General features: G+C 38.6%; 1 protein-coding gene across 5 annotated transcripts in view; it reads right to left on the bottom strand.

Moving 5' to 3' along the window:
* The window catches only part of ETV1 (ETS variant transcription factor 1), a 66,911-nt gene that overhangs the window by 31,686 nt on the left and 17,670 nt on the right, over window positions 1–17,555 (bottom strand). For all 5 annotated transcript variants that reach the window (XM_054817530.1, XM_054817532.1, XM_054817531.1 and 2 more), the window contains one exon: window positions 1,185–1,314. In XM_054817530.1, the coding sequence (XP_054673505.1) occupies window positions 1,185–1,314 (130 nt within the window). The remainder of the gene's footprint in view (window positions 1–1,184; window positions 1,315–17,555) is intronic.

Below are 17,555 nucleotides of genomic sequence, written 5' to 3'. Positions count from 1 at the left end.
TGAGACAGTAAAACAATACAGCTAGAGGGAAGGGATCTGACCCAGAAAAACAATGGTATGTTGGCTTAGCTACCCACACTAGGATGTCAGCAGCCTCTCTCAACAGCGTTTTCCTCCCCCCTCCTCTCTCTCAAAATAAAGTGCTGGTCCTGCAAATACATAGATGCTATTTTCAAAGATGTCTCAAATCAGCGAAGGATTTGAGCACACTTTGATCTTTCCTCTTTCTAAACAGGAAAAACGCAGACATTAGGCAGATAGTAAGCATGAACTTGCATACTTTCCTGTCACGTCCCCTAGCACCTATCAAATCCATCAATGTATGCATTTGATTTTTGAAATCAACATCACTCCTCTATGACTGGCAAATGTGCCAGTCTTTTTTTTTTTTCCTACCCTCCATTTCATAGCCAAAAAGTTAAATGTAAATGCTTTAAGTGCTAACAGTTTTGGTAGTACATTAATGAGAATAAAAACTCACAAGCTAGATGAAAGATTCTAAAATAGACTGAAATGTCAATAAGAAACCCTTCAATGCTGACACTAAAGGAAGGAGTGACACGTAAGTGCAAACCAAAAGAAAGTCAATAAAGAATGCAGTGGTATCAACCCCCTCCACCACCCACAAATAAATACAGCTTTTATTATCTATCCCTATAAAAGAAGACAACTTGCTTTTGAATAGGTAACAAAGATGTAGAACCTAATGAAATACTATTTTAAATTGTAATCACCGTCACCCACTAATACACACATGTAACATCTGCAAAACTTGTCAAATACTGTGTTGCTCAGGCCTGTCAATCTCTTGCCTGTTACGCAGATACCTCTCTCTTTCCTAATGTGTGTAATGCATTTTGAAAGTACTTTCAACACAACTTGCAGAAAATAAGACACTCCTCCCTTCTATTTCATGCTTGCACCCTGGGTTTTTAAACTCTGGCTATCTCCCATGGAGAATATGCATTTTGATGAAAAACACTGCTTTAAAATGGTTATGTAAGTGTTTGATACAACTGTAAACAACTCCATCAGTGTTCATCAGCTAAATGCATTATCTCATCAGTCTGTTATCTGCTGAAGAGGTAACTTTTATAAGATCTCTATTATGGTTTTATTACTCTTTAGTCAGTCCTCATTTAAATCAGCAGTTCTCACTGCAAGCGTGCTCCTGATTGCTTTACCTGACATTGTACAGGCACTTTTCCCCATAACTGAACTTGAATGGTTGCTCTTGACTGCAAGCGGAGCCAAGTTCCGAACATGGGCTATGGGGTTCCTTCTTGATTTTCACAGGGAGACCATGAAAAGCCACTGGAAAGAGAAAGAAAATGTAATTAAAACCCAAGTACAATATTAACAATGAGCTTTCTCAAGCAAGCTAGACACTGCTAATTAAACACATGATTAATTAAACCATTGTAATACTAAAAACAATATAGGAAATAAACATTTCAAATATTTCTTCGGGTGTCAACTGAAAAATAGACACCAGAGATCCTTCACATTGGCTATTAGCACTTTTATTGTTTAATAGAATGATGGCCAGGATCCCATCTCATTAGCAGAAAAATAACAGCCCACTTATATTTGGCTTAACTACTGTAAATGTTGTCAGAGGCAAAATACTTCCCAGGCACCAAATGTTTCTAAGTAATATTAGTGAGGTAGCTTTTAGCTATAAATGCAATAGTAGTTCACTTCAAAGAATGCCGCACAAATGACTCCAAAATAAATTTCTCATATATTGGCCTCAAGTATATGATCAGTAATCTTTTTGTCCCACAGAATGCCTGAAAATTTGCAGTGAAACTTATGAAACTGAATGATTACATGCGCCTTTAGTTATAAGTAATGTCTGAAAAAAAACAGACAAGAAATGGCTTCAGTAGTTCTTCTCAAAAATAGACAAGATAAAATCCCGGCCTCACCAAACTCAATAGTAAATGTGACAGAGAAACAAATTGAGAAAAAAAAAAAATAATCACACTTTTTTAAAAGGTAAAAAGAACACAAGGAGTGTAACAGAAATGCAGCATTAATTAGAAGCACAAGTTGGTCTAGATTAAGAAAAAGGCCAAAGGTAAAGACAAGGTTAACCAGCATATTAGTTTAAGCCAGCCAACTTTCCTTATTTCATATCCAATCTTAACCAAAATTAAAGCAGAAGAAAATTCAAAGTTCATCTGACATAGATCTGAAGTAAGTGGCTAGGAGGACAAAGGACTAAATGACACGTATGCAACAGCTTGAAAACACACTCTTCAAGTTTTAAATAAAATTAGTTAGCAAATACATTTTTGAACTCTGAGAAGCCTGGAGTTCGGAGATCAATTTTATCACTGATTTTTGATGTTGTCACCAAAACGCAGTAGTTTGAACATCACGCTCCAGCCTGACACAGACGACTTGCGCCTTCAGGGAAATCCACATACAGGTAGCAGTCCCTGTTAGAGAACCTCAGCGCAAAACCAGGCCATTATTATATATCATCAAGTAGCATCTTGCCCTCTCCCTTGCACCTGAACTTCGGAAAGACATTTTGTTACACACTATACATTTTGTGATACTAATGCACCTGCGTACACATGCCCGTGTGTTTGGTGGGGAGGGGGAGGTAAATTAAATGCTGCCTAAGCTGAGTATCAGAATCAATAAACCCTGTTCTATAAGTATCTGGATTCCAGTAAGATCCAGATTCCAGATTCTCACCACGGGTTTTCCCATGCTTGGCCAATGTTCAGAGAACTGTTTCACAAACGGGTCCTCTCATACCCTAATACGTGACAGCTTCTACTATTGCCTTTCAGCTGAGACATCTGCAAGATAGCACTATGTTATTTTGCCACATATTTTCACAAAACTCACAAGAATTGTCTCTAAAACTGCTGTCTAGCTATTATATTTGGTGGATAATAGTGACTTATTTGGAAAGATTACAAAGGAAAAGCAGACACTACAATAGGTACACAAATAGATAGGCAGAGCACTGTAACATAAGAGAGAGAGATGAAAAGTGGTGAACATCACAACAAGAAAAGAACTTTCTGAATAAAACTGTCTAAATTAAAATAAAAGACCATACGGACTTCTTGAATAGAGATTCTCGAATTTAATAATACAGCAAAATGCAGCCCAGTCAGCTTTCCACCGGAATCACAAAGCAGGCTGATATCCAGCAGTTTGTTTCAGGTTTTTGCTAGTGAACTTTCACTGCTGACTCTCCTTGCATGTCTCCGTCAGATAATGCACACCCCACGTTTAACGCACACGATGGGCCCCACAACTCCAGGACGGTGGCTCTGACGCAAAGGTAGGCAATCTCTTTGACTTGAATCAGAGAAGTAAAACAAAACTGCAACAGGACTCTTTTTTAAAGCCAGTATCACATATTTGCACAAAGGCCACATGCTGCTCCATTTTTTTATTTTTTTTTTATTTTAACTTTGCTACTTCCTCGGAGTTAATCTGTTATGAAAAATTACTTCCCTTATTTATTTTTAAATAACGGGAGTACAGAGACTCCCACACCACAGCCCTGTGCGGAGAACTGGCTGGGTATTTCATCACAGCGCTGAGAGCCTGAACGTCTGCTAACAGGCAGTTTTCCAGCTCACTGGCACAGGCACAAGTGAAAGCAGCACATTCATTTTGTGCAATTTGCTTTACCTTCCCACATGGAGTTGGTGCATGTAAAAGGCTGTTAAGTACTAAATTATTCCTTATCAAATCACCATCATCTGGAGTCATGATCAACACTAATTAAATTACTTTCACTGAACACGGCTCCAGCCTGCTGCCTCGGCTGCGAGGTACATTTTATTTTGCTTACTGTACAGTCCTAGCAAGGTACAGGGCACAGTGCTAGAAGGCATCTGCGCTTTAGTTTTAATTAAAGTTTACCTCACCTTCCTCCCAGCTTTATAAGCTAGGGTAAAGTGTATCAAATCAGGTAGGTTAACGCCTTCATTTCATTTAGGGAAAGCATTACAGTCCAAAGTGATTTTATATTAGATCTTTATCTTAACTACGGCCAGAAAGATAATGTAGCTGTAAAATTTAAAGCCTTCCTCGGGCAGTCCCCTGACACAGTCACCATGCTAAGCTTTATCTGCAACTCCTTAAGTGTACACTTTTAGAGGTAGAAAGGAAAAAAGATAGCCTGAGAAAAATACTGCATTTTGGGGGGGCTTTTTTGGAGGCTACTTGACCTTTCAAACCACATCTTAAATGTGGCTGAAGATGACAGACTTATTCCAACAATAAAATTTCAAACATTCAAAACAGTTCTCATATTATCACTGAAACCCGCCACCCGTGCTCTTCATTTTAGTCTGACACTCATTTTATAGTGCACCTATTAAAACAGATTTTAAACATATATGATTTTACTAAGCTGGATTTTATATCATGTTTTCAATCCATTTTCTTTTGAGGAGAGCAAGGTTGCTTATTTATAGAGTCTAATTTTAGTGCAGCATACTAAGCTACCAACACATCCAAATTAACAAAATGACATTTCAAACAACCAGCTCCTCACCATTTCTTTCTTCCTGATGGCAGATTCATTTTACTTAACCCCAGAACAGAGTCTCAACCCTATTAAAGTAACGGGCACTCTGCCTTAATAACGATCTTATTAAGAAGTGACCAAGGGCCAAGATTTCATCCCGAGTGATTACTTACAGATAACTACCTCTGAACTTGAAAGGCAAACAATCTTACAACGTGTATTTAGATGGATGGCTTCAACGCCTCATCTCAACTACTGGGGAAAGTCAGGCTTATCGGTATCAGAATGGACTCAACCCACAGACCCTGTCCGGAGCTCCTCTGGAGCCAACATGCAGATGTAAGGCAAGCAGAAGGATTGCTACCATCTGTAGCAAACTGATTAAGATATAATACATTACCGTATGCATATTCTCTGTACATAAACATATCTATCTGTATCTGCAGAGTAAGAGGGCTCGCATGTTATGCATAATGTACAGACCTAGATTTTATACAAAACAATAATAATTTCACCATGAAGCAAACTCACACAGAACACACAAAAATACAGGGTGAAACCTGTTACCCCTCCTTTCGAAGTGCTGTTCTCCTTTGCTATCTGTCAACAGCCTAATCCCCAAACATTTTGTTCATAATGACACCCAGTTTAAGATCCAAATGAAGAATAATGTTAATAAGAACTCTGAAATTAAAGGAGGAATCGTTTTGTCTCAGAGAAGACTGATTTGTATTATTTCTAGCCTGAGAAACAGGAAATGTACCACCTGTGTACAGACAGAACTGAATCACTTCTTTCGAGAAAGCCCCAGAAATGCACTGCATCAAATATAAAAGCAATGGTTTAAAATATTTTTCAATTCAATAGATGATTATTCAAGATGAAGAAGAAACGAGGAATATTTTATGTGAAATTGCAAGTCATTTCTCCTTTGAGCAAGAAGTTATTTCATCATTTTCAAACTTCAGATTCCTGCCCAGAACACAAAATGAAATCTGATTTTATTTTCTGAAGCAGACTTGATTTAAACGTATTTTTAAAAGCATGAAATATTACTAGGAATTCAATGTCATTAGCTAATGGCAGGCAATCTTGACTCCACTGACCAAAGAGACAAAGATGTCTTATTATCAACACTTGTAGGGCAAGAGCATTTGCTCTATGGTATAAAATCAACTGACAGCAGCAACTTTGCTTGTGGTAGTGAACTTCAACATCTCCTAAGTAACACTACATTCATGTGTGTTGACTTTGTGTACCTGCAGAGAAAAGGAAGTAACCGAGAAGTCACAGTAAGTCATGCCCTAAACATTTCTGCTGCATTTCACATTTATGCTCTCAAATCACCCTCTAAACCCAATTTAATAAATAAATTCATTCATTTTTATGATCAATTGAGGTGAAACTGTTAATATGCAATATAAGTTTAGAGAGATTTCTTCATCACATATGAATAGAGGGGATTTGATTTTCTTAACAACAAGATGAGACAGAAGGTGCAAAAATATTGAAGTTAATACCACTACAACTCCAGGTGCCAGGCTGATTGAGGTGACCCAAGTTAGTACTTGGTAAAATTTCAAAAGCAAGAAGAGAAGGCCCCTGTACTGATAAAGCCAATACTGTCACACTTTAAATCTATCTCCCAATACACACAGAAATGCAGCAGGCACTTCAGATACATCAGAGTCTCTCCAAGGTTCTTTTCCAGTACATTTACCTCTGCCAAGCCCTCCCCTTCCCCAACACACAAAAATCCATTACTAAAGGGTCTAATCTCAGCTATCAGCACAGAGTGCCTTTTATGGAGCCATTAAACCATTTCTCTTGTTTACAGTGCCTGAAGAAAGATGTGAATTATGTCTGTGACAAAACAGGCGATAACATTTCTAAACTGCTATCAAAATGCAAACTGAAATACACTTAAGGACAGGGACCCTAATTTGTGTTTTTGCAATTTTCCTCGCTCACTGTAACTTAACAGCACTCACCTGATGATTCAAACAAATTATTTATGCTGCAAGTACAACAGGTAGGCATTTTAATAATAAAAAAAATCTACTTTCAATAAATGAACAGTTTATTGAACGGTTCATCAAGGAGGGTAACATGCTGGTTACTTCTCAGGTGACAGTAATGAGCAGGGTGCTCTTATCAGTAGACGTTTAAAAAAAAAATCCAAACACAACATTGTGAGTTTATACGAGGCCTGAAATGCTCTATTTCTGCAACAGTTACTTACAATTTGAACCACACATGCAGTATAGGTATTTGCACATCTGATGCAATGAGCTACAAAACTAAATACCTTCTATACGACTTTCTAAGTGAGAATGCCAGGCTTTATACATATTTTCTGAAGAGGTTTCAAAAATGTGTATTTAACTTACGGAACAACAGCCTTCTGCATTCTGGAGGCTATTTATTGATTATTTATTTCTAAATCATTATGCTTTAAGCTACAGACCTTTGTAGATAGCTGCACTCTGAATTTCGACAACCATTTAATAGGCATCTGATTAAAGATAACAGGATGCCAACGCAGGGTGCTTTTACCATTTCATTCCACTATACACTAAGATGAGAAATTTTACCGGTAATCTTTGGGATGCACAGGAGGAATTAGCTGAAGCAGGTACTAGACCCAGCTGACCATTCCTTCATACTCCGGAGGTTACTGCTGCTGCAGCTAAATGCAGCATGCAGCCTAGTATACTAACAAAAACTGAAATAAAAACACCATGTTGGAGAGGTGACAGATGAAGAGAGGTAGGAGGATGGAGAGACAGTAAAGGCTGGTAACGGAGTCTTTCCAGCTAAACTGTTCCCAATGATTTTGAATTAAAGCCTACATACAGACCACTGCAACAGCTGAAGACAGAAGTGACTGCAAACATGGATAACTGAGGCAGGATCTGCAATTGTTTTCACTGTGGGCAATCTCTTGCCTGGACAATGGCAAAAAACCCTTTTGTTTCTGAACACTGCAACAGCTGCAAAGATGAGCAAGACTTGAAGACTGTGGACTGATGTAAAAGGGGCTGAACAGATCACATCTACACAGACTCCACCAAGTTCTTCAACCATTTGATCTATCAAAGTCACCTCTATCAGATCTTAGCTGAGCTCCAGTCAACTGGATTTCACTTAGGTCCTGCTCTCTGCCAGATACTGGAAGAAGCTGGTGACAAATTAGATATCTGACAGATGCGTATCATCACTGTGGTTTCAGAGACTATCCTGGCCATTTATATAAAAACTGAACATAGACAAGAGACTTGAGCATTCACTATCTCACAAACGAAAGCTACTAGAAAAGGGGGGGAAATCCAAGCAATCCTGTCAAGTAGTTTTTTGAAGAAGTGCATGATCTTAGTATTATTCTCCATTTTATCATTGCATCTAGAAAACTAAACTTGCTTAAGATGCAGAATTCAGCCCTAAAGACAATTAGCCCCCATCTAGTCCCACTGAGTGGAGACTATTCACCTGCAACAGAGTCTGAGCATGTGTTTGGGTGTTTTGTGCACACAGGGTAAAATGTGCAAGCATGCCTCTGCAATGATACATTATGTATGGTCAAAATATGTGTAATACTGTAAAAAAGGGCAGTAAGCTTTTTCCTCTTCAAATCCATATAAGTAACTAGGGAGAAAATGGGGAAGCAGCGTGCAGAAGAGAGGAACAAGACTAAATGTCTAAAAATGTATTCAAGAAAAAGCTAGATCTTTCCTACGTGGTGGCCTGGCTCTAAGTCCAGGGAAGGAAATCTGAGGATAGCCGGTATCACGGCAAATGCTCTGCCACCCCTCGTCTCAGTGCTCTTTCCCAGAAAGTGGAACTTCATGACTGGGCAATACTTGGCAAACTTGTTAGATATGATTCCATCAATTCAGTCTTCGCCTTGGCTTCAGATCAGATCCTTCCAGCCCCTACCAGCTCAATAGATAGAAACAGCATGGGACCTCATTTTTTGGAAGCTAGTTCTGAACGATGAGCCCAAGCACCAGCTTTCAAAGCCAACTGGCAAGAATAGAATACGTGGGCAAGATGGATCTATTTGAGAACCTTGTTTAACAAAAAGAAAATACCAGCTTTAAAGTAATCTGTCACCTTTACTGGAAAATATGCAACTACAAATGCACTTTAATAACAATTAGACCTCACTCTGCAAAATGAAGCAAATTGCTTATTTTCTCTTCCAGTCTAAAGCATACAATACAGTGCATGTCAATTAACGCTCTATTTGAATACTGCATTGCACAAATGCTACATAATAGTATAGTCTTTAAAATCCTCAGGGGGTGGGAGGGAGAAGGATAAAAGACATCCCAAAATTGTGGGATCTTGTCCTCAAATTCTACATGGACTGTTCTCAGATGACATGGTATGAGAAGAAGAAAATATTGACTCTGAATTTGAATTAGGAAAAAGTAGCAAGCACGTGAAGATGAACTGCACTGAAAGCTGGAATTTATCTTGTTTACTACTACAGAGTTTCAAGATAGAAAATAACAACAGGTTTTCCTACAACTAATATTGGGAAATTCTGGACCTTAAAATCTGAAGTAATGCATCTGTATTAACAAGCATTGTTTGTTAAAATAACTTTGTTATTTGAAGTAAAAGAGGATTTTTTCTTTCCTTTTTTTAAAGCAAAAAGCATTACAGATTAATGACTAAAAGAGAAAAAACAAGTATTGATGAAAATAAATTTTAAATTAATTGAATCACTTGTTCATATCTAGATTATGTTAATTGTATATATCCACCATAATTTTTCCTTACCTTTACTATGATCTGGCATTAACATAAAACCTTTGAGAATAACAAGTGAGGCCAAAAAAAAAAAAAAAGGTTGAAGTAGAGAACGAAGATCGGTTCACTGTACTTACAGCACATCCATGTTGCATCACTATGCATAAAGCAGGTTTACATGAGGGCATTTGTACATGGGGAAAAGTGACCAACAAAATCATCATTATAATGCAGACATGTCACTTCCCTGCAGCACAGTTTATTTGACTCCTAAACATGACACTCCTGGCCCTGTTCAGCAAAGAAATTCTTCTAGATGCTTCTTCACAAAACGGATATAAATGTCATTCTTTAACTGAAATGTGCTTTTCTAAAGCTTGTGTTTTGAGACACTAAAAATTTTTGCCAGTTTAGCTATTTCTGGGCAGCTAACCCAAGACCCCGTGCCACGAGGGATGCAGTCTTCCTGAGAGGTGGAGGGGTTGCCACCCAGTGTGGAAGAGGGGGGAACAACATTAGAGGTTGCACCCATACAGCTTAATAATTGGTTCAGTGCTATAAATCCTCACTTTTAGTGCAAGATATCCCTCATTTGCTTGTCTGTGCAGTTGCAATTTCTGAAATACTCACTAGAGTTACTGAGGGTACACCTGCAGCTTTCTGACGCTGGAAGTGCTGAAGGCACTGAGATAATTCGGGTGTCTGTAGCCACTTGGCTTCTCATTTAAAAGGACCATGCCAGTTGAAAATTGAAGTTTACGAGTACCTTCGGTATAGCAAAAATTAAAAAGCCCACCCAAAAGAGTAAGCCACCTGGCTAGAGAAGGGGGGGGATAGGGAGAAGGGAGCATTCAGTAAATATCAATAAAAGTTAACCTACTCTCTAAACCAAAAGACGGAGCAATTTCAAGGCAAACTTTTCAAGAGGCTGCTAGTAAACACCTTGTTAGGACACTACAGGTCCTTTGGCCTAAATTGACACCATGTTTGGGCAGCTGCTAACAGGCTGAACTGCCATATGGTGCTAGAAGACTGTCTCTACTCTTCTACCCCCAAGCAAAGGAATGGTTTGACACTATTTTGGTTAGCTGACCCCTCTTCTCCTCCACTCCCAAAAGATTTCAGCTTCTAGTTAAGAGTTGTCTAGAAGGTATTTTCATGCAGTGGGAGCTGCAGTTACCGACACAGTTTCTCAGCCTCCGAAAGCAGCGATCTCACAGAAACGCTGTCACAGGCACTGTTTTATTCTGATTTACGTCCCCTTCATGCAGCACTCTCCTTGCTCCCCAGACAGGTACCTGTCCGGCTGTAGGAGACTCGCAGTTGCAGGCAGTCGGAGGGGAAAGTGCTGCCAGAGGGGCTCTGCCTCCCAGCAAGCACCTCCAGGGCAAAAGTTAACCTGCTGCCAAATACCACAGCCACTGGATAACTCTGAGAAGAATACAAGGAAATTTGCAGAACATTGGTGGGAGGGAGAAAGGGAGGATTAAGCTAGGAGGAGCAAACTGGCTTGCTTTGATGTCGGAGGAGAGTAGGTGAGGCAGGAGGAAGAGCTCTCCCTCTCCCCCTGCCCCCAAAATAAACAGAGCGTTAGGGCTCTCTGGAGGAGGAAGCAGTAACCTAATAAAAATTAAACCAGCTGGGCTCTGTAGCAATTGACCTAAAACCCGTGGATAGCATAAAATGATTGGGGGGGGGGGGGAATCTAAAGAATTTTTAATCCCTCTATACTGGATCTGCAACCTCCAGGACCCCACAGAAAAACAGGATGGCTCTTCATCTGCATTAGCTTTTGGTGTTAAAATCCTGGGAAGAGATCAGGGGCATTTGTTCCTGCAGTTCCTTATAACGTATGTGGCTCCAAAGGCTCCCAGGCAGGGTGCAAGGAGAGGCGATCCACCTTTAGAGCTCCCGCTAAAGAGGAAGGTCTTAACATAAAACCAAGCCTGGGAGAAGTCTTAAATTGTACTCCTACCTGGGAATTATCAATAAAGTTAAATGCAAAGGGAAGAGCTGGCCACTAAATCAGGGTCTGTGTGCTTTTCTGAGGACAGGATTTCCATTTGCAGCAATTTCCAAAATTTAATTTAAATTGTAAGAGGTAATGGCTAAGTACTATGTAACTCCCATTACTAAAATATCCAAGTGAGATAATATCCCAGCATTTTACACACACACACACACACACACACACACACACACTCTCTTTCCACTACAGGTAAATCTGCAGTTTGAGGGGTTTGGGTCTGGATTTTAATAGCTTTTGTAGAAACAGAATAATGAAGAAAACTTTGTAAATTAGAAAAAGTATTTTTGCCAGAAGTAACAATAAGCTTTAAAATAAATATTTTTTTTTATTTATTGTTTTAAATGTATGATCAGCTTGATATTTAGGAAAGCATACCCACAGCAGAAAACAAACCGGAACTGATTCTGCCTTGTTTCCCCTCTTTCAGAAAAGTTTCAAGTTACATCAATCTAGCTACTATTTTTTGGTTGTTCTTTTCTGATGTATTCATGCAAAGAGCTAACAGCCAGCTACAGATGAAAAGGCTGCTCATCTTGTACTTGCAGCTGGACAAAACGTGAAAGAAACTGGATTTAATCTCTGGTTCTGACATTTGTTGCTCATAACCTAAACAATTTGTGTCAGAAGGTGGCTTCTAGTTTGAAGTAGCTCAGTCTTCGGAGTCTACCTTCAGAGATTCATAACCACTGTGTCAGTTTGCTTCCCTATAAAAATAGGAATATCCTCATAATAAAAGAGCATCATAATAAAAGATTATCCTTAAGGATAATCATGCTTCTCTGTCAGTTAGCTACTCAAGAGTATGTGAGAGCAAGAGAAGGCAATAAATAATGAAATGGACTACACAGTGAGCTCTCTCTAGCATGAATTAGACAACTAATTTAAAAGATTATTTACTATTTGGTTTTATTTTAGCAACTCTCAATAATAGGCACTAAAAGGAAGAAAATTGCATTTTGAGAAGATGATTTTTAATTTGATTTTGCCTTTAACCATAAAAATATGTATACATTCATAAAACAAGTATACAGTAACTCAGGGTAGCTAATGGGATCTTTGTTTACTTTGTTGGGAGAACGAGACTGTCACCACTCTAAATACATGTATACTCCATGCTTCAATGTTAAATTTTCACAAATGCTCACCAGTAAGGCAACTCTAACAGATCTAGTTTATAATTCCTTAAAGCAAGGCTGAACCCTAAATCTTTAGTTCACTACCAAAAACCAATGCAAAACCTGCAGCCTCCACTGGAAAAGGTGCGGGCCACAGAAATGAGTCAACAATAAAATTCAGCTCACAGGTTTTATCACTGATTCAACAGGGAAACAAAGAAGCCATTGTCAGAAGTGGTTACATCTGGGAACATAAAGTCAGGACTTAAATAAGTAGCCTGATATTCAAAGACTCTTAGCAAAGTGCTCTTTCTGGAGCCATTGGAATTTTGACCACCTGCAACCAGGCTCTGGTTCTCAGCACAGACATGTAAGGCTTCTGCCGCTACTTAAAGCATTCTTACTGTATACAAGACTCACAACTGAACGTACATTACCAATACACGCACTGCACATTTTTTCTGAAGCAAATTGTTCCTGAAGTTGTATGATTATTTTACTTGTGCATGCAATAAGACTGACAATTGCATGGTGTGTATGTTTCTTATATGCATGTATATACACACACACACCGAGTATACACTGTGTATATACACATACACTTGCATAAACCCAGCTCCCAAATTCTAATCCCAAATGCTTGAAACTTTTGATCTTTACTGAATACTGACTTTTCAAAGTCTCTTTTGTCTCCATTTGTGTTAGTGCTTTGGTCATGTGAAATGTTATTTACGGATGGGTTAATAAGGAAACACTGCACTCAGTTTCAGCATGAAGACAGAGTATTAAAAAAAATTAAACTGTTTATCTCTTTTAGGTATACATTAGAAGCAGAAAGGAAACCACATTGGAGCAAAGAGGATCAAATTAGCAAGACTGGGAATTGTTTTTGCACACATAATTTTTCAAATGTCCTTGACGACTTATAATATATAAATTTAAAGACAAAAACCTGGCCAGTCAGTAACCTTCGTATTCAATGACTGCAGGACTTGGCAGTAAATGTCACTGCTAAAAAATATTTCACTACATTAACTTACTGGCAACCACATTTGCTGAATAAGTTCATAAACAGCCACAAACAAGTAGAAATAAAGTTGCTAATGATTCACTCTTTTCTAACATGCATAATCCTCAGCTTACCGAACAAACAGATACGTAAGAATAAAGATATTCTTTACCAAGACAGTTCAGTTCTCTGTTCACCTCATCAAGGTCAAACTATAATCCAGGAACGGGTAAGAGTAATGTATCAAAGACAAGAACATGAAGAATAAGTGAAAGGAAAAGAAAAGAATCCTTCTCAGGGAAAAGACTGGAGCACATGCCTTGAAAAAGTAATCAGTTTTCCATTTATCAGTTTAGACTAGGTTTAGATCATTCCTAGGAAAAAAAAAAGAAAAAAACCCCACTAACACTGATGACTTCTAAAACGCAAAAAAATTAATAAATATCATTTATGCATTATGCATTACCTCCCGGTACTGAAATGCACAGGACCAAAACAAAAGGACACAGAACCTGAAATGAGGGCTATTTTTCCTGTATGCTTACAGAGGGCTAGCAATGTCAGTCCTACAAGGCATGAATGTGTCACAGACTCTCCAATGCTTAACTGATGTTTTGAGGACTGTCATTCTCTCCTCTTTTTTTTCCTGCTATACCCTTTGAAAACTTCACGGCAGACTGTGGGAGAGCCTGACTTCTGTCTTCTGTTGCTGAGGCAGCAAGCAAAAGAAAAAAAGACCAAAAAAATGATACAGACTGTAAATACATTTTACCTAAAGAAACCTATGAAATAAATAGAAGTGGATGTAGTCAGCTTGCAAACTGCCTCCTTATTTTACACCATCCCAGAGCTTATGGATTTTCAAGTCATTATTTCGGCTGCTCTTGGAATACAAAACACATTTTGCAAAAGCACTATGTGCAAAGCAGTTTAAGGAGAATAGCAGTTTTGTATCAAAACAGAATCACAAAGACCGTTCAATCTGCCTTGTTTGGTTTCTGTGTGAAATACAGTTGAAACAAATTTCTGCATACTTTGTTTAATACAACTGGAACTGAACAGATGCTCTAATACATATACATACTCCTGATGAAATTAACTAAACAACTATCTGTTGTAAAACAGAAATAACTGTAGTGTTAAGAAAATACTGCCGTGACTACAAGTTACAATGTGAAGCTCGCCTGTATTTCCACAGATGGGATCTTCACAGAGTCCGTATGGGGAAGGGAGGAGGGGAGGCTTCCTCAGAGAGGAAATAGAAGGTTTTTCAAAACTGAAAATTCAACATTTTGAATAAAATATGTTTAATGTTTTTGTTTTTATGTAAACAGACCTTAGGAAGTGATCTGACAGCCTTAAGAAATTACCATTTGAAAGAAAAAAGGTCTACATGCTTCATCTTTGATCTACGAGACAGATTTATCACAGGACAGGATGACTGAAGTTTATTCATTAGCTGATAACCTCCACATGCAACCCAAGCCTTTAATCTGCAATAAAACAGCAAACGAGAATGGGGCTCTGAGGAAAGGAAACTAAGTCAGCTTGGCCGTTCAGGGACATGCCGGTGGAAGGCCAAGGGGCAGACAGGGGGACAAAACCCCACAAGAGCAGCCCTGTCCAGCTGCTTGGGCTCCTCCACGCCCCAGAAAGCTGGAGACCATCAGGTTCAGAGCGGCCCCGTGCAATCACACCAAATGTGCATAATGTGGCTGCTGTCTCTGCTGGGATGCACACAGGTACCTTTTCGTTAGCAATAAAATTCACATCACAGCATGCAGGGCACTCTGAAAGGAAGAGATTCCACCTTAAAAGTTTTTAAAATCAAAAGCTATGTACTCTGTGGGGTCTTGACATTTGTTTCACAGTGCTGTTGCCACCACCAGTATTCACACAACCTGTGAGCCACTACCACTACTACAACCCAGGAGAACCTAAAGGCCTTCCACCTTCAAAGCTGGAAATTTAGCATAAAATTACAAGCAGAACTGCTTATTAAAACCAAAGCAAATCCACAAATTCTCTACTATTAAGATCACAAGTTAAAGGCATTACGGTCGTCAGCCCGCCTCTTGGTAAAACTTTCTCAGGAATTAAATCTTGCAATTATGGAAAAGGTTGCAACTATGGCAGATTTAAATATTTCCAGAAATCCTCTAGAGGAAGAAGGAGGAAAAAAAAAATCCATATTAGCACAGGCTAATGCCCAGTGATGAACCACAAAATGAGCCCACAAGTTCTCTGAAAGACACCAATTCCTAATTTCTTTTAAATGAGGGAAAAAAAAAAAAACAAAAAGGAAAAAAAGAAAGTTAAGAGCTGGTAACAGTTTCAGTTCTGTTTTAAACAAAGGAAACAAGTGCTCAGGGACACAATGAAAGAAGTGAGACTAAGGCAACTACGAAGGGAGATAAGGTGGTCAGCATCGACTCCTCAGTCTGACCTCTCCAGCTCTTACAACAGCAATTGCATTGGACACTCTTTGTAAAATGCTTTTGAGATCTCCAGATAAGTGATCATTAAGAAAGCCGTATATCTCACAGCAGAGCGATACATGCATTTCTGTACCTACTTCAAACCGAGAAACAAAGATGTTAAGCAACATGCCCAAGGTCATGCAAAGCTAAGGGCAGGAACAAACCACAGAGCCTCGACTACCACAGTCCTTTAGAAAGAATCTGTCACAGTCGGGCATGCACTAAAATAAATAAGTAAATGTCTCTGTATTTGACAACGTATGACCTATGAAAGGAAGTAGTTTCAAGACAAGTGGCAAGAAACAAAACACAGCTGCAGCAGAAAGCCCTACCAGGGAATAGCTAAGCACCAGGAATAACTAGCACCACCTTGCAGGATATTTGTCGGACTGCCTGCTGCAGTACCACACTAGCAGAGCTACATCTAAAGAAAAGGTGATTTCAGCCACACAGATGTTAAAAAAAAAAAAAAAAGGAAATTTAAAAAAAAAAAGCCAACTGAAAACACACTGGTGTGTGCAACTTGCCACACGCAGAAAACCAAAACACCACCAACTGCAGTTTCTAGGACATTGTGCACTATCAAGACATGACTACCAGCTGCCTATGTAGTGAATCATCACATTAAAAAATGTTGTCATTTTTTTCAGTCTACTAAAATTTTTCCTAGAAGTTGCAAAATTAAACTATTCTGCATCATAAACAAAAACAAACCCAGCAAACAGATCTCCTTTTGACTTCAGCAGGCCCAACAGAACTTACATTATTCTGGTTTGTTTTAATTGTATGTGGTTTTTCTGCAACATATGTCAAAGTAAGTGAAAATTAGACCCTACCAATTGCTTGCCAGCTCTTGCTACAGTAAAGAAAACAGGAAATGCTCTTCTAGTTCTGAAATTTGCTTTTGAAATTTAAGTCATAGAAAGAAAAAGAAAATAAAACAGAGCATTTTTCATCTGATAGTGAAAAAAAATAATGATTTTGTATGCTGCAAACATGTAAATAAATACTAAAGCTTTTCCTCATTTAAACTGCATTTGGAATATCCTAAGCCATTAGTTAAAATGATAGAAGAATACAGCTACCTGAAGCCTATGTAAAGAATCTCTCTTTAACAGGCTTTTAAAGATTGCAAGCCAGAGCATCTAAAAAGCACATCCCTGAATAATTTAAGGCTCCTGGCATCTACATTGAAAGGGCTCCTTTGCTAAACCTGGAGGGAAAAAAAAACAGAGGTAAGAGAAAGAATAAAGGTCGTGAAAGATCAGTGACAAAATCACTACTAAAAAAGTATTTTTCCTATTTTAAAGTTTAATCAGACATGCAGGAGCATGGATTTTACAGCCAGCCCTTCCCATTTACTGTCAACAGCTGTGGTCTAACATTAACATTTACCCCTTGGCAGTGTTAAGTTAAGGCTGTGATGGTCAGGGAAACAATACAGGAACAAAATGAAAAAGAAGGAAGAAAACCGATCAAGAAGGTGAAGCACGGCACAAATCCTCGTTAGCAGAAATTCAATAAGAAATAAAAAGCAAAAAGCTAGAGCTTTCATGAATTTTAAATGGGTAACCTACATCTTAGGGCAAAAGAAGAAAACGAAAAAAAATGCTGAAAGAACAGACCAAGGTAAATACATATTATTAAAACA

Source organism: Grus americana, chromosome 2 (assembly GCF_028858705.1).
Source record: "Grus americana isolate bGruAme1 chromosome 2, bGruAme1.mat, whole genome shotgun sequence".
Lineage (NCBI taxonomy): Eukaryota > Metazoa > Chordata > Aves > Gruiformes > Gruidae > Grus > Grus americana.
Note: the sequence above shows the minus strand (reverse complement) of the source record. Positions and strands in the feature narration are given on the sequence as shown.